Source organism: Scyliorhinus torazame, chromosome 14 (genome assembly GCF_047496885.1).
Source record: "Scyliorhinus torazame isolate Kashiwa2021f chromosome 14, sScyTor2.1, whole genome shotgun sequence".
Taxonomy (NCBI): Eukaryota; Metazoa; Chordata; class Chondrichthyes; order Carcharhiniformes; family Scyliorhinidae; genus Scyliorhinus; species Scyliorhinus torazame.
This window is the reverse complement of record NC_092720.1, coordinates 16,625,975-16,640,371: the sequence shown is the minus strand read 5'-3', so window position 1 is coordinate 16,640,371 and position 14,397 is coordinate 16,625,975. Positions and strand designations below refer to the sequence as shown.

The 14,397-nt window shown below is 46.5% G+C and overlaps 1 protein-coding gene across 1 annotated transcript in view; it reads left to right on the top strand.

Moving 5' to 3' along the window:
• The first annotated feature begins 1,208 nt into the window (after positions 1-1,208).
• LOC140389471 (extracellular calcium-sensing receptor-like) overlaps positions 1,209-14,397 on the top strand; it is a 32,693-nt gene continuing 19,504 nt past the window's right edge. Inside the window, exons 1-2 of the mRNA XM_072473601.1 lie at positions 1,209-1,417; positions 7,925-8,216. Coding sequence (XP_072329702.1) covers positions 1,209-1,417; positions 7,925-8,216 — 501 coding nt within the window. The remainder of the gene's footprint in view (positions 1,418-7,924; positions 8,217-14,397) is intronic.

Here is a 14,397-nt window from a genome sequence, read left to right as displayed (position 1 = left end):
CCCATCTATATCGGCTTATAATCTAAGGCTTTCCGCCTCACTATTTACCACACCACCAATTTTCATGTCATTTGTGAACTTACTGCTCATAGCTCCCACTTTCCAGATCATTAGGGCACACCACAAACAGCAAGGCACCCAGCACCGATCCCCGCGGTTCACCACTGGACATACTTCCAGTCACAAAAACAACCTTCAACCAACACCCGCTGCCTCCCGCCACCAAGCCAATTTTGGATCTAATTTGACAAATTATGCTGGGTCCCGTGGGCCTTCTTGACCAGTCTGCCATGTGAAAGCTTGTCAAAAGGCACAACATCGAGGGCTGAAGTGCCTGTTCTGTGCTGTAATGGTCTATAAAAGCCTTATTGAAGTCCATGTAGACTACGTCATGATAGTTTCATGAGATTAGCTTTTGAATTCCAGATTTATTAATTGCCTTTAAATCGCACCATCTGGCGCGATGGGATTTGAACCCATGGCTCTCGGAGCATTCGCTTGACCATTGGATTGCTAGTCCAGCGGCAGCACCACTACACCAACACCCCCCCCCCCCCCCCAAATTCAACAGACCGGGGCTTTCACTTAAAAGCTTATTGAGGAGGTCTTTACGATTATGGTAAGGTAGAGAAGATATTCTCACCCCACGGATACCACAAGTAGGAAGCAACGATAAAGTACCAGCACGCATTATTCCAATACCAAATTCAGAAGAAACTCCTTTAGTCAGAGAGTGGTGGGAATGTGCCCATCACCCAGGAGTGGTAGAGACAAAAATGTGTTGAAGGAAAAGTTGGGTAAACACATCAGAGACAAAGAAATAGAAGATAGTGTTGATTCTTAAAGAGGGCGAGAAGTGGACAATGTTAATCATGAAACCTTCTGGGCCGAAAGCTCTAATCTGTGGTTTGTCACTGGTTGTTTTATATCGCGCAGAAATTGTAATATCTGGGAAACAGATGTTGGACTCGGACCTTTCCGAGTATTCTCGACCACAAAGGAATAGATTGTAATCCAATATAGGTTTACCTCCTCTGGAGATATGAGCAGAATCTTAATCTAAATGTCTTTGGAATTGTTCCAGTTCTTTGGTATTTTTAATCAATCCAGGGTAATGCTGGCCAATTCTGTGTGTGTGTGTGTGTGTGTGTGTCTGCGGGGCTATATAAACTCAGTCAGGACCAGTGCTATGGAACCAGTCGATCGTCATGAGCCAGATCGTGCTCCTGCTGTATCTTTTGGCTGGTCCTGTTTGGGGGCAGAATGATTCACTGTGTAGACTTCGAGGAAGGTTTGACTTACCTCGGATATTCAAGGACGGGGACATCGTAATTGGTGGATCGTTTAACATTCACTATTATAGAAAGGAGCAATTTCTCGACTTCAGGACTCCGCCTGGACCCCCCGAGTGCAAAAGGTCAGTGGTTCCTAGAATTTTTTTAGACACTTCCCTTTTTTTTGCCTGTGTTGGATACTGATTGGCGAATTGACTCCTGCATCAAGTTGAGCGTTTCCATCTCGTTTTTTTTTAATGGGAGTATGCGGTGGACTAGATTGCAGAGGCGAATAGACGATGAAGTTGTTGGATTGGTGCTGAGCTGAAGTTTGGTCCAGAGAATTGAAGGTAACAGCTACACATTACACCTTCCAAGGCCCCAGTACATCTCCCTGGCACAATGAACCCTGTGCTTATTTCAAGGTCAGTCACTTCAGGTGATCACAGCATTTTCTAAAATTGCATTGCCCATCCCTAGTTGCCCTTGAGAGGCGGAGGTGAGCTGTCTCTTGAACCATTCAGCCCATATGGTGTAATTCACCCTCAGTGCTCTTTTGAAGCGAGCTCCAGGATTTTGACCCATGCTGGAGCACTATGAGATTCCCTCCGATGTCACAGTGAAGTTGGACACTGCCAGGGAAGTGAAATAGCCACACATAATGTTGGATAAACTCAGCAGGTTGGGTGGAGAGAGAAACTGAGTACGGTTTGGGACAGAGTGTGGACAGAGTAGAGGGAGTCTGGTGAGGTGGGGAGGGAAGGTTTTCCTTTGTTTTCCTCACATTTTCACCCTGTAGGAATTGGTTTGTTCTGTTCTACAAAGGGAGGCAATGAATTGCTGGTGTGTGTCTTGTGACTGTCTGGTAAGTGGTCAAGGTCTATATTTCTGAAAGCTTAAATTGGTCCTGCAGTTTGTGATATGATGAATGACTATCTAAAAGAAAACAAATAATTGGATACAATAATTTACTCATTAGTTCAAGACCGCCGGCGTGATTCTCCGTTATGCCAGCGCCCGGGGGTTTCCCGACGGCGTGGGGCTGCCCCACAATGGGAAGCCCCGTTGACCGGCCGACGTAACGGAGAATCCCGCTGGCGGGTCGTGGCAGAAAAGTGGCGGGACGAGTCAGGGGAAGTGTGCAGCTCAGGAAGATAAGGGGAAGATGAAAGGGCAGGAGTGTCAGCCTGGGCAATTATCCAATAGGCTTGAGATTTCTTTCAGCTTGTTTGGGTGAGAGTAGAGGCTGCAGGATGGATGAGCTGACTGACCATAGCACTGTGGTATAGGAAGCCATTCAAGTGGGGGGAGCACAAAGGAACGCAGTAATAGTGGGGGACAGTATAATGAGGGTGATTGACACCCTTCTCTGTAGCAAGGGGCCAGGGTCCAGACGGCTGTGTTGTATGTCCAGTGTCAGTGTTCAGGACATCTGCTCTGGGAGGCGGAGAGGAAGTTCAAATGGGCGGAAGAGGATCCTGTTGCCGTGATCCATGTCATAGGTAGAACGAGGAAAGAAGTTCTGCCGAGAGAACTTGATGAGATAGGCACTAAATTTAACAACAGAACCTCCAAGGTTATAATCTCAGGTTTGTTACATGGGCTGAGTGCAAATTGGCATCGGGCACATAAAATTAGAGAGAAGAATATGTGGCTCAATGACTGGTACGAGAGAAATGGGTTCCGGTTCGTGGGGCAGTGGCATCAGCACTGGGGAAAGTGGGGCCTGTGCCACTGGGATGGCCAGCATCTGAACCGTGCAGAGACCAATGTTCTTGCAAACTGCATAACTAGGGAGGTAGAGTGGGCTTTAAACTAAATAGAGAGGGGGGAAAGTTCGCGAGAGGGGGTATGTAGGCTTACAAAGAAGGATATGGCAGCATTGCAAGGCAGCTATTTAGGTAATGATACCCACAATATGAGAGGAAGGGATCGGGTGTGCAGACATAATAAAACAGCAACAAATAGGGTCAAATGAAAATATGGTTCTTTATTTAAATTCACGTAGTATTCAACACAAATAAATGAATTAGCAACACAAATTGAGGTTAATAGGTATGATCTTATAGCAATTACAGAGACGTGGTTACAAGGAGATCAAAACTGGGAACTAAATATTCAGGGGATTGTGATCATTGTAAGGACAGGCAGAAAGGAAAGGCTGTTGAGGTGGCTTTGTTAGTACAAGATGAAATTAGTATGCCAACAAGAAATTATCTAGGATCATAAGATGTAGAATCCATATCGGTGGAGGCAACAATGGAAGAAGACACTGGTGGGAGTAGTCGACAGGCCCCTTAATAATAATAGTGTATTGTCAGAAGTAGGCTTCAATGATGTTACTGTGAAAAGCCCCTAGTCGCCACATTCCGGCGCCTGCTCGGGAGGCCGGTATGGGAATTGAACCCGTGCTGCTGGCCTTGTTCTGCATTACAAGCCAGCTGTTTAGCTCACTGTGCTAAACCAGCCCCTTAACAGTAGTTGTACTGTAACAAGGAGAATAAATCAGGAGATAATAAGGGAATGTTAAATAGGGCAGTACTTTAATCATGGGTGACTTTAATCTTCATGTAGATTGGAGAAAATCAAATTGGCAGAGGTAGCCACGAGGAAGAATTCATAGAATGTATCGACTAAGGGCTTTTCACAGTAACTTCATTGCAGTGTTAATGTGAGCCTACTTGTGAAAATAAAGATTATTTTAAAAATGATTAATTATTCAGGACAGTTTCCTGGAACAATATGTTGTGGATCCAACCAGGGATCAGTCTATTGTAAATCTGGTAATGTGGAGTGGGGGCAGATTTAATAAACCGCTCAGAGTAAACAGTGACCATAGCCTTCAGCTTGAGAGTGAGAAGTTGGGGTCAGAAACAACTGTGCTACACTTAAATATGGGTAATTGTAAATGAATGAGGGCAGAGTTGGCTGGAGCGGACTTGGAAAGGAGTTTAGCAGGAATTATGATTGATCAGTAATGGCAGACATTTGTGAAAGTAGTTCATGGCTCACATTAAAAATATATCCCAGTGAGGAATAAAGTTTCTATGAAGGGGACAAGTCAACCATGGTTAACCAAGGAAGGTAAGGATAGTATTAAACTGAAAGAAAAACATATAACGTGGCAAAGATTAATGGTAAAATAGAGGATTGGGAAAGTTTTAAAAATTACCTTCAGGTGACAAAAGAGGAAGATAAAATATGAGGGTAAACTAGCAAGTAATAAAAAAAAACAGACAGCAAGAACTTATTTAAAGAGATGAAAAAGGAGACGCCAAAGTGAGCACACGCCTTTTAGAGAATGAGACTGAGGAAATAACAATGGGGAACCAGGAAATGGCAGAAGAGTTAAACAAATACTTTGTCTTCACGGTGGAAGACATTCATAAAATTCCAAAAATACCAAATAATCAAGGGGCAGAAGGGAGAGGAAATAAATACAATAACTATCACTGGAGAAAAAGTGCTAGGGATACTAATGGGGCTTAATGCTGATAAGTACCCTGGACCTGATGGGTTGCTGATCCCAGAATACTAAGAGAAGTAGCTACAGAGATAGTGGATGCACTGGTAGTAATCTTCCAAGAATCACTAAATTTGAGAAAATGTCCGAGAGGATTGGAAAACTGACAATGTAACACCCTTCGACCCATATCACTATTGAACACAGATGTGAAAATATTGGCTAAGTTGTTGGCGGGGAGGATGGAGGACTGTGTCCCGTGGGTGGTTGCAGAAGATCAAACAGGCGAGTAATATAAGACGGCTATTAAATGTGGTGATGAATCCGTCGGGGGCTCTGGTACCGGAGGTGGTGGTGCCTATGGATGCGGAGAAGGCATTTGATTGGGTGGAGTGGCGGTACTTGTTCAAAGTTTTGGGAAGGTTTGGGTTTGGGCCGAGATTTGTGGCATGGGTGCGGTTGCTGTATGTGGCACTAAGGGTGAGGGTGAGGACGAATGATATGAGCTCACAAAGCTTAGACTTACACAGGGGTACAAGGCAGGTGTGCCCACTGTTGCTGCTGCTGTTTGCGCTGGCCATAGAGCCGTTGACGATGGTTCTCAGGGGATCGGCGGAGTGGCAGGGGATTATGAGAGGACAGAGGGAGCATCGGCTGTCGCTCTACGTCGATGACCTCTTGCTGTATGTTTCGGATCCATTGGAGAGTATAATAATAATATTATTATTATGTATGTATTATTATATATTAGTATGGGAAGGATTATGGGCCTGCAGGGGAGGTTTGGAAGGTTCTCCGGGTACAAACTGAATGTAGGGAAAGCGAGGTATTCCCGGTGAATGAGCTCGGACAGCGGGCTAATTTAGGGGGGGATGCCATTTACGATAGCGAGGGATAGGTTTAGGTACTTGGGGATTCAGGTAGCGAGGGAATGGACAGGGCTCCATAAGTGGAACTTAACGAAGCTGGTGGAGGAGGCCAGGGAGGATCGTAAGAGGTGGGATACACTGCACTTAACATTGGCAGGGAGGGTCCAAGTGGTGAAAATGAATGTTCTGCTGAGGCTCTTGTTTATCTTTCAGTCTCTCCCGATTTTTATACCAAAGGTTTTTTTTTCAGAAAGTGGACACGATCATCTCGGATGGGGAAGGTGCCGAGGGTGGGGAGGACCCTGCGACAGAGGCAGAGGCAGCAGGGGGGTTGGTGTTGCCAAACTTGCTTCATTATTATTGGGCAGTGAATGTGGACAAGGTGTGGCGGTGGTGGGAAGGAGAAGGGGTAGAGTGGGTTAGGATGGAGGAAGACTCTTGTAAGGGGTCTAGTTTGAGGACTATGGTGACGGCAGCATTGCCAATGACCCCTGTTGTAGGCTGTGCCCATATTTGGTTCCATTGACCTCAGTGTAGCCTGATATTTGGCATGTCCAAAATGGGTGAATCTGATTTCACTGCCTATTCAGAGAATCAAAGAATCCCTTCAGTGCAGAAGGTGGCCATTCAGCCCATCGAGTCTGCACCAACCCTCCAAAAGAGCACCCAACCCAGGCCCACTCTGCTGCAAGCCCGTGACCCCACCTAACCTTTGAACACTAAGGGGCAATTTAGCATGGCCAGCCCACCTAACCTGCACACCTTTCGACTGTGGGAGGAAACCGGAGCACCCGGAGAAAACACACACAAACACGGGGAAAATGGGCAAACTCCACACAGTCACTCAAGGCTGGAATCGGACCAGGGACCCTGGCGCTGCGAGGTAGCAGTGCTAACCACTGTGCCACATTTGTGTCCCAGCTGCATGCTATGGAGTATGTTTATATATTTTCTTAGCAGATGTTCTGCTGATTCATGGCCAGGAGTGTTGGCGAATTTCAAAGTAAAGAACATTTGCCGCTATTACTGGGAGGTTTCAGTGGAGAGTCTCCCTCTTATTCTCATTGAAGAAATGCAGTCCTTCGAATGAAATCAGAATGTTCCAAATCCACAATCAATGAATTATAGTGAAATGAAATTGTAGCGAGCCTCGCAGGAGAGGAGGCAAGAAAATTACTTTGGTCGCCATATGCAGCAACTTGTTCATTAAAAATATTTAGAACCGCAATCCTTAGCAAGTCATTCACATAGTCATGCCGAATGAATTTACTACGTGTTTCCAAACAGGACCATGTTGTTCTTGTCTGATTGCCAGGTCAATCCGGATTTGGCTGTTGTTTATTAAGCCAAATACGTTATTGAAAGGACATTTCAACTTAAGACAATTTTTTAATTCCTTGAAAGCTAGAGCTGGTTTTTGCTGCATTGTCACCATATTGAGCACAAGGTAAGTGGACAGAGTTAGCGTGATTACAATGTAGCAACGTGTTAAGTAGCTTAATAAAAATTCCCATTGATCACTCATCAGCGAAATCACAAAAACCACAGGAAAGTCTCATGACCAGTTTACCAAGTCACTATCTTAGCGGATCCAGCAATTCTTTGCCCCGCCCTCCTCCAAAACACCCATTCAGTGCCAGTACTACTCAGACACGTGAAGACTGTGGAGGATGTGTTGGCCTTGGAAATGATCCAGAGGAGGTTCACAAGAATGATCCCTGCAATGAAGAACTTTTCATATGAGGAACGGTTGAGGATTCTGGGTCTGTACTGGTTGGAGTTTAGAAGGATGAGAGGGGATCTTATTGAAATTTACAAGATACTGCGAGGCCTAGATAGAGTGGAAATGGAGACGATGCTTCCACTTGTAGGAAAAACTAGAACCAGAGGACACCATCTCAGACTAAAGGGACGATCCTTTAAAACAGAGATGAGAAGGAATTTCTTCAGCCAGAGGCTGGTGAATCTGTGGAACTCTTTGCTGCAGTAGGCTACGGAGGCCAAATCACTGAGTGTCTTTCAGACAGAGATAGATAGGTTCTTGATTAATAAGGGGATCAGGGGTTATGGGGAGAAGGCGAATGGGGATGAGAAAATATCAGCCATGATTGAATGGCGGAGCAGACTCGATGGGCCGAGTGGCCTAATTCTGCTCCTATGTCTTATGGTCTTATGGTTTAATGGACTGTTGTGTTAGGCTGGGCTTCAGTTTAACACGCCTGGTTTTCTTCCGACTCAACACTGCATCCGTTTAGACAGCTAACAGCTGACAACATGGAGACGTCCTAACAATTTGTCTGTCTGTTTGTCTCACACAGTTTTGACCTGACGCAGTTCCAGTTTGCCCAAACCATGATCTACACCATCGAGGAAATAAACAGGAAGCAGATCCTGGTCCCGAATATTACACTGGGCTACCAGATTCATGATGGCTGTGGAGACCCAGCTATGTCGACGAAAGTAACCACCCTGCTCATTAGTGGACAGGAGGAAACCCTTGCTGACCCAAAGTGCAAAACCACCTCTAACATCCCGGCTATAGTTACAGATGCCGAATCCATGCAGTCTGTCGCAGTTGCGAGAGTCATTACGCCCTACAATGTGACAATGGTAGGACACACTGTAGTATCAGCACCTTTCCACTAGGGACATCTGGGGCGGGATTCTCCGACCCCCCCCCGCCGGGTCGGAGAATCGCCGGGGGCTGGCATGAGTCCCGCCCCTGCCATATCCCGAATTCTCCACCACCAGAGATTCGGCAGGGGCAGGAATCGCGCCGGTCGGCGGGCCCACCCCCGGCGATTCTCCGGCCCGCGATGGGCTGAAGTCCCGCTGCTGTCAACCCTCTCCCGCCGGCGTGGATTAAACCACCTACCTTACCGGCGGGAGCAGGCGGCGCGGGCGTGCTCCGGGGTCCTGGGGGGGTGCGGGGCAATCTGGCCCCGGGGGGTGCCCCCACGGTGGCCTGGCCCGCGATCGGGGCCCATCGATCCACGGGCGGGCCTGTGCCGTGTATTCACCATGGCGGAGGCGGAAGAGACCCCCTCCCCTACACATGCGCGGGGATGACGGCAGCAGCCGCTGACGCTCCCGTGCATGCGTGGACATACGCAGGCCGGCAAAGTCCTTTCGGCCCTGTCTGGCATGGCGCCAAAGGCCTTCCACGCCAGGCGGTGGAGCGGAAACCTCTCCGCCGCCGGCCTAGCCCCTCAAGGTGAGGGCTTGGCCCCTTTGGGGCGGCCCGACGCCGGAGTGGTTCCCGCCACTACATCACGCCGGGACCCCCCGTCCTGCTGGGTAGGGGAGAATCCTGCCCCAGTTTCCTGTTCCAGGTTGTCCTCTGATGCATTGTTTACCTTTGTTCTGCCATTAGTAGATCCTGATCTCTTGATGTGCCACTATCAGCACCCTTCTGAGCCTTGATCACCAACAATTTCTTTATCCTTTTGTCCATGACATCATTGTCAATCTCCACCTAGGCTGGCCCTCTCTCCAGCCCCACCACTCCATATCACTCTCCTTCCCCCTACCACAACAGTATAAATCTGATCCTATTTCCAGTTCTCTCTAGCTTTGACGAAGAGTTATCCAGACTCGAAACGTTCTCTCTCCACAGATGCTGTCAGACCTGCTGAGGTTGTCCAGCACTTTTGGTCCAGATTCCAGCACCCGCAGTAATTTGCTTTTACCTGTTCCCCTGAACTCTGGCTATGTTCATGGCAGGAAAGATGTTCCTTTACATATAGGTTGTCGCTTGATTTCAAAGATGGTTTGCTTCCAAGTACAATTTCAAATACAGGTCAAATCTATTCACCATAGCGATATATAATGCATAGACTTGCACTAAAACAGAAAATATTGGAAATACTCAACAGGAATGTTGGAGTGAGGAACAGAGTTAAACTTTCAGGTCCTTTACGTGCTCCCACTATTTTCTCTTTTCATTTCAGATATCCAACATTCAAGATATTTTGCTTTTACCATGCTGCTCCTGGTATACAGAGGTGCACTTCACATAGTTTAGCTCAGTTGGCTGGACAGCTGGTTAGTGATGCAGAGTGATGCCGACTGCCCGGGTTCATGTTCGTGCACCGGCTGAGGTTATTCATAAAGGCCCCGTCTTCTCAACCTTGGGGCAGCACGGTAGCACAAGAGGATAGCACTGTGGCTTCACAGCGCCAGGGTAACAGGTTCGATTCCCCACTAGGTCACTGTCTGTGTGGAGTCTGCACGTTCTCCCCGTGTCTACGTGGGTTTCCTCCGGGTGATCCGGTTTCCTCCCACAGTCCAAAGACGTGCAGGTTAGGTGGATTGGCCATGATAAATTGCCCTTAGTGACCAAAAAGGTTAGGAGGGATTATTGGGTTACGGGGATAGGGTGGAAGTGAGGGCTTAAATGGGTCGGTGCAAACTCGATGGGCCGAATGGCCTCCTTCTGCACTGTATGTTCTACGTTGTATGTTCTTGCCCCTTGCCTGAGGTGTGGTGACCCTCAGGTTTAACCACCACCATTCAGCTCTCCCCCTCAAAAGGGGAAAGCAACCTGTGGTCATCTGGGACTATGGCGACTTTACTTACGTTTTGATAGAGAACAGGAACAGACCATTTGGCCCACCCATTTCAGACTCACCTGTATATTCTCCTTAAGCCAAATCTTCCTCAGCCAGCTATACAGCAGAACCTCAATTTCCCTCGCTCTCATATCTTTATCTAACTTCCCCTTAAACACATCTATAGAAACACTTTCAAGAACACACTGTGATAGCAAGGTTCACATTCTCACCACAAATGCACAAAGAAGCTTCTTCTGAATTCCTTATTTGATTTCTTGATGTTTATTCTGTATTGATGGCCTGACACTTTCCACATGTGGGCGTATTTTCCCTGGGTCTGTCTATCAAAATATTTAATTTAAATATATAGATAATAATCTTTATTCATGTCACAAGTAGGCTTACATTAACACTGCTATGAAGTTACTGGGAAAAATGCCCCAGTCGCCACACTCCGGTGCTTGTTCGGGTACATAGAGGAAAAATTGAGAATGTCCATTCCACCTAACATCATCTTTCAGGACTTGTGTGAGGAAACCGGAGCACCCGGAGGAAACCCACACAGACACGGGGAGAACGTGCAGACTCTGCACAGACAGTGACCCAAACCGGGAATCGAACCTGGGTCCCTGGAGCTGTGAAGCAACTGTGCTAACCACTGTGCTAACGTACCACCCGCAATATATTGGGCCACCTCTCAGCATTCTTTTTTTGAAGAGAAAAGTGACCCAGCCTGGTCATCATTTCCTGATAAGTATTGATTCATACGGGGTAGCACAGTGGCAGTGATTAGCACTGCTGCCTCAAGGCACCGAGGACCTGGGTTCGAATCCTGGCCCTGGGTCACTGTCCATGTGGAATTTGCACATTCTCCCCATGTCTCCATGGGTCACACCCCCACAACCCAAAGATGTGCAGGGTAGGTGGATTGGTTACACTAAATTGCCATTTAATTGGGGGGGAAATGAATTGGGTGCTTTTAATTAAAAAAATTCAAAATATTGATTCATATTCTGGTATCTTCTCCCATGTCTCTATTTTCTGATTATAACGTTGTGATCGGAACTTTACACAGTTACTTTGTTGCTATGCTTATCTTAAAAGTGATAAGGTTTTTAACATTCTTTTTCACACAAAGGGTAGTGAAAATCTGGAACTCGCTCTGTCAAAAGGCTGTTCAGGGTAGTGGTCAATTGAAATGTTTAAAACTTAGACAGATACTTGGTGGGCCCGACTATTGCTCAAAACAAATTAGTGGCATGGGAAAAGAATGAAATGTTGCCATTTAAGCCTCATATAGTTTAAATAAAGTCTCGCCCCATTGAGGAGATTAGAAAGTAAGAAATAGGAGCAAGAATAGGCCTTATGGTCCCTCGAGCCAGCTCGATCTTTCAATAAGATCTTTTACCTCAACTCCATTTTTCCCACCTTTTTTTATTCATTCATGGCATGTGGGCATCGCTGGCTTGACCAGTATTAATTGTCCATCCTTAATTGCCCTTGAGAAGGTGGCAGTGAACTGCCTATATCCATTGACTTCTAAAAGTCTATCATTCCCGAAAACATAAGAATACAAGGGGCAGGAATAGGTCATTTAGCCAGTTGAACCGATTCCAACTTCAATATAATCATGGCTCATTTTGAGTTTCAATCCTTTCTCCTGACCACTCCCCATATCCCATAATTCCCAGAGCCCAAAAGCCTATCCCAGGCGTACATATGTTCAACAATGCAGCATCCGCAACCCTCTGGAGCAGTAAACTCCGGAGATTCGTGGGCCTGTCCATGCGAAGAAATCGCTCCTCACCTCAGTCTGAAATGGTGGTCTCCTCTACCCATCCTCAAATTATCCTCAGGTGACGACCCTCAGTTCTAAAGTCTCCAGTCAGGGGAAATCATCTGCATTCTTTAATGGTACGTGGGTGTTGCTGGAAAGGCCAGTATTTGGTGCCCAACCCCAATTGCCTTTGGACTGGGTTTCTCGCTAGGCCATTTCAGAGTCAACCCCATTCCTGTGGGTCACATGTAGGCCAGACCAGGTAACGGCAGCAGATTTCCTTCCCTAACGGATTTTAATGACCCAGCTGTGTTTACATTACGATGGACAATGGTTTCATTGGCATCATCACTGAGACTAGCTTTTCATTGCAGATTTATTAATTGAATTTAAATTCCACCAGTTGGCATGGTGGGATTTGAACCCATATCCACAAGACATTAGCCTCGGCCTCTGAATTGTTTCTCCAATGACCAGTAACCTCTCACCAGAATTTTATGTTTCAACGAGATCACTTTTCAGATCCTAAACTCCAGATATTATAACAACAACTTGCATGTTTGTAGCAAAAAGCTGGCATTTTGAATGCTTAAGTTTCGAGTGAGGTTGTCACCACAGTAAGGGAAGAATTGCTTTATTACCGCTTGCAAAATGGTGAATGCTATCTTTCACTTCAAGAACCTATATTTAGATAGGGTCGCAGATCAGGTCTTCACCGTGTGCACAAAGCATTGCGGCCGGTTTAGCTCAGTTGGCTGGACGGCTGGTTTGTGATGCAGAGTTGAGGCCACCAGTGTGGGTTCAAGTCCCACACTGGCTGAGGTTATTCATGAAGGCCCGCCCTTCTGAACTGTGCTCCTTGCCTGAGATGTGGTGATCCTCAGGTGAAATTTCCACCAGTCATCCCCCCCCCCGCCCCCTCGTAGGGAGAAAGCACCTGAAACTAAGGTGACTTTACTTACTGAAATATTTGGAAATTTCCTTCTGCACTCGTGGGGCGATTATTGAAAGTTCCCCTCCAACCCAAAATAAAAGTCTGCTACTTCTCATCAATCACCAGCAGGTGATCCCAAGATGTTCCTACCAATAAGACACATCCTGAGTTGCTTAAATTATTTAGGAATAAGTGGGGCGAAAGTGTTTTTTTTCAAGATAGCAGCCGGTGACTAGTGGTGTGCCTCAGGGGTCTGTGCTGGGACCACAACTTTTCACAATATACATTAATGATCTGATGGAAGGAACTGAAGGCACTGTTGCTAAGTTTGCAGATGATACAAAGATCTGTAGAGGGACAGGTAGCATTGAGGAAGCAAGAGGGCTGCAGAAGGATTTGGACAAGCTAGGAGAGTGGGCAATGAAGTGGCAAATGAAATACTATGTGGAAAAGTGTGAGGTTATGCACTTTTGAAGGAGGAATTTAGGCATAGACTATTTTCTAAATGGGAAAATGCTTAGGAAATCAGAAGCACAAAGGGATTTGGGAGTCCTTGTTCACGATTCTCTTAAAGTTAACGTGCAGGTTCAGTCGGCAGTTAAGAAGGCAAATGAAATGTTAGCATTCATGTCGAGAGGGCTAGAATACAAGAGCAGGGATGTACTTCTGAGGCTGTATAAGGCTCTGGGCAGACCCCATTAGGAGTATTGTGAGCAGTTTTGGGCCCCATATCTAAGGAAGGATGTGCTGGCCTTGGAGAGGGTCCAGAGAAGGTTCACAAGACTGATCCCTGGAATGAAGAGCTTGTCGTATGAGGAACTGTTGAGGACACAGGGTCTGTACTCGATGGAGTTTAGAAGGATGAGGGGGGATCTTATTGAAACTTACAGGATATAGCGAGGCCTGGATAGAGCGGACGTGGAGAGGATGTTTCCACTTGTAGGAAAAACTAGAACCAAAGGACACCATCTCAGACTAAAGGGACGATCCTTTAAAACAGAGATGGGGGGAATTTCTTCAGCCGGAGGGTGGTGAATCTGCGGAACCCTTTGCCGCAGAAGGCTGTGGAGGCCAAATCACTGAGTGTCTTTAAGACAGAGATAGATAGGTTTTTGATTAATAAGGGGACCAGAGGTCATGGGGAGAAGGCAGGAGAATGGGGATGAGAAAATCTCAGCCATGATTGAATGGCGGAGCAGACTCGATGGGCCGAGTGGCCTAATTCTGCTCCTATGTCTTATGACCTTATTATCTTATCATGTGTTGGAATTAAGTAAAATATCACTTATTGATTCCCAAAGTAAGAAGTTTTACAACACCAGGTTAAAGTCAACAGGTTTGTTTCGATGTCACTAGCTTTCGGGGCGCTGCTCCCCACCTGAGGAAGGAGCAGCGCTCCGAAAGCTAGTGACATCGAAACAAACCTGTTAGACTTTAACCTGGTGTTGTAAGACTTACTGTGCTCACCCCAGTCCAACGCCGGCATCTCCACATCATGATTCCCAAAGGTTAATTATCTCTCATACA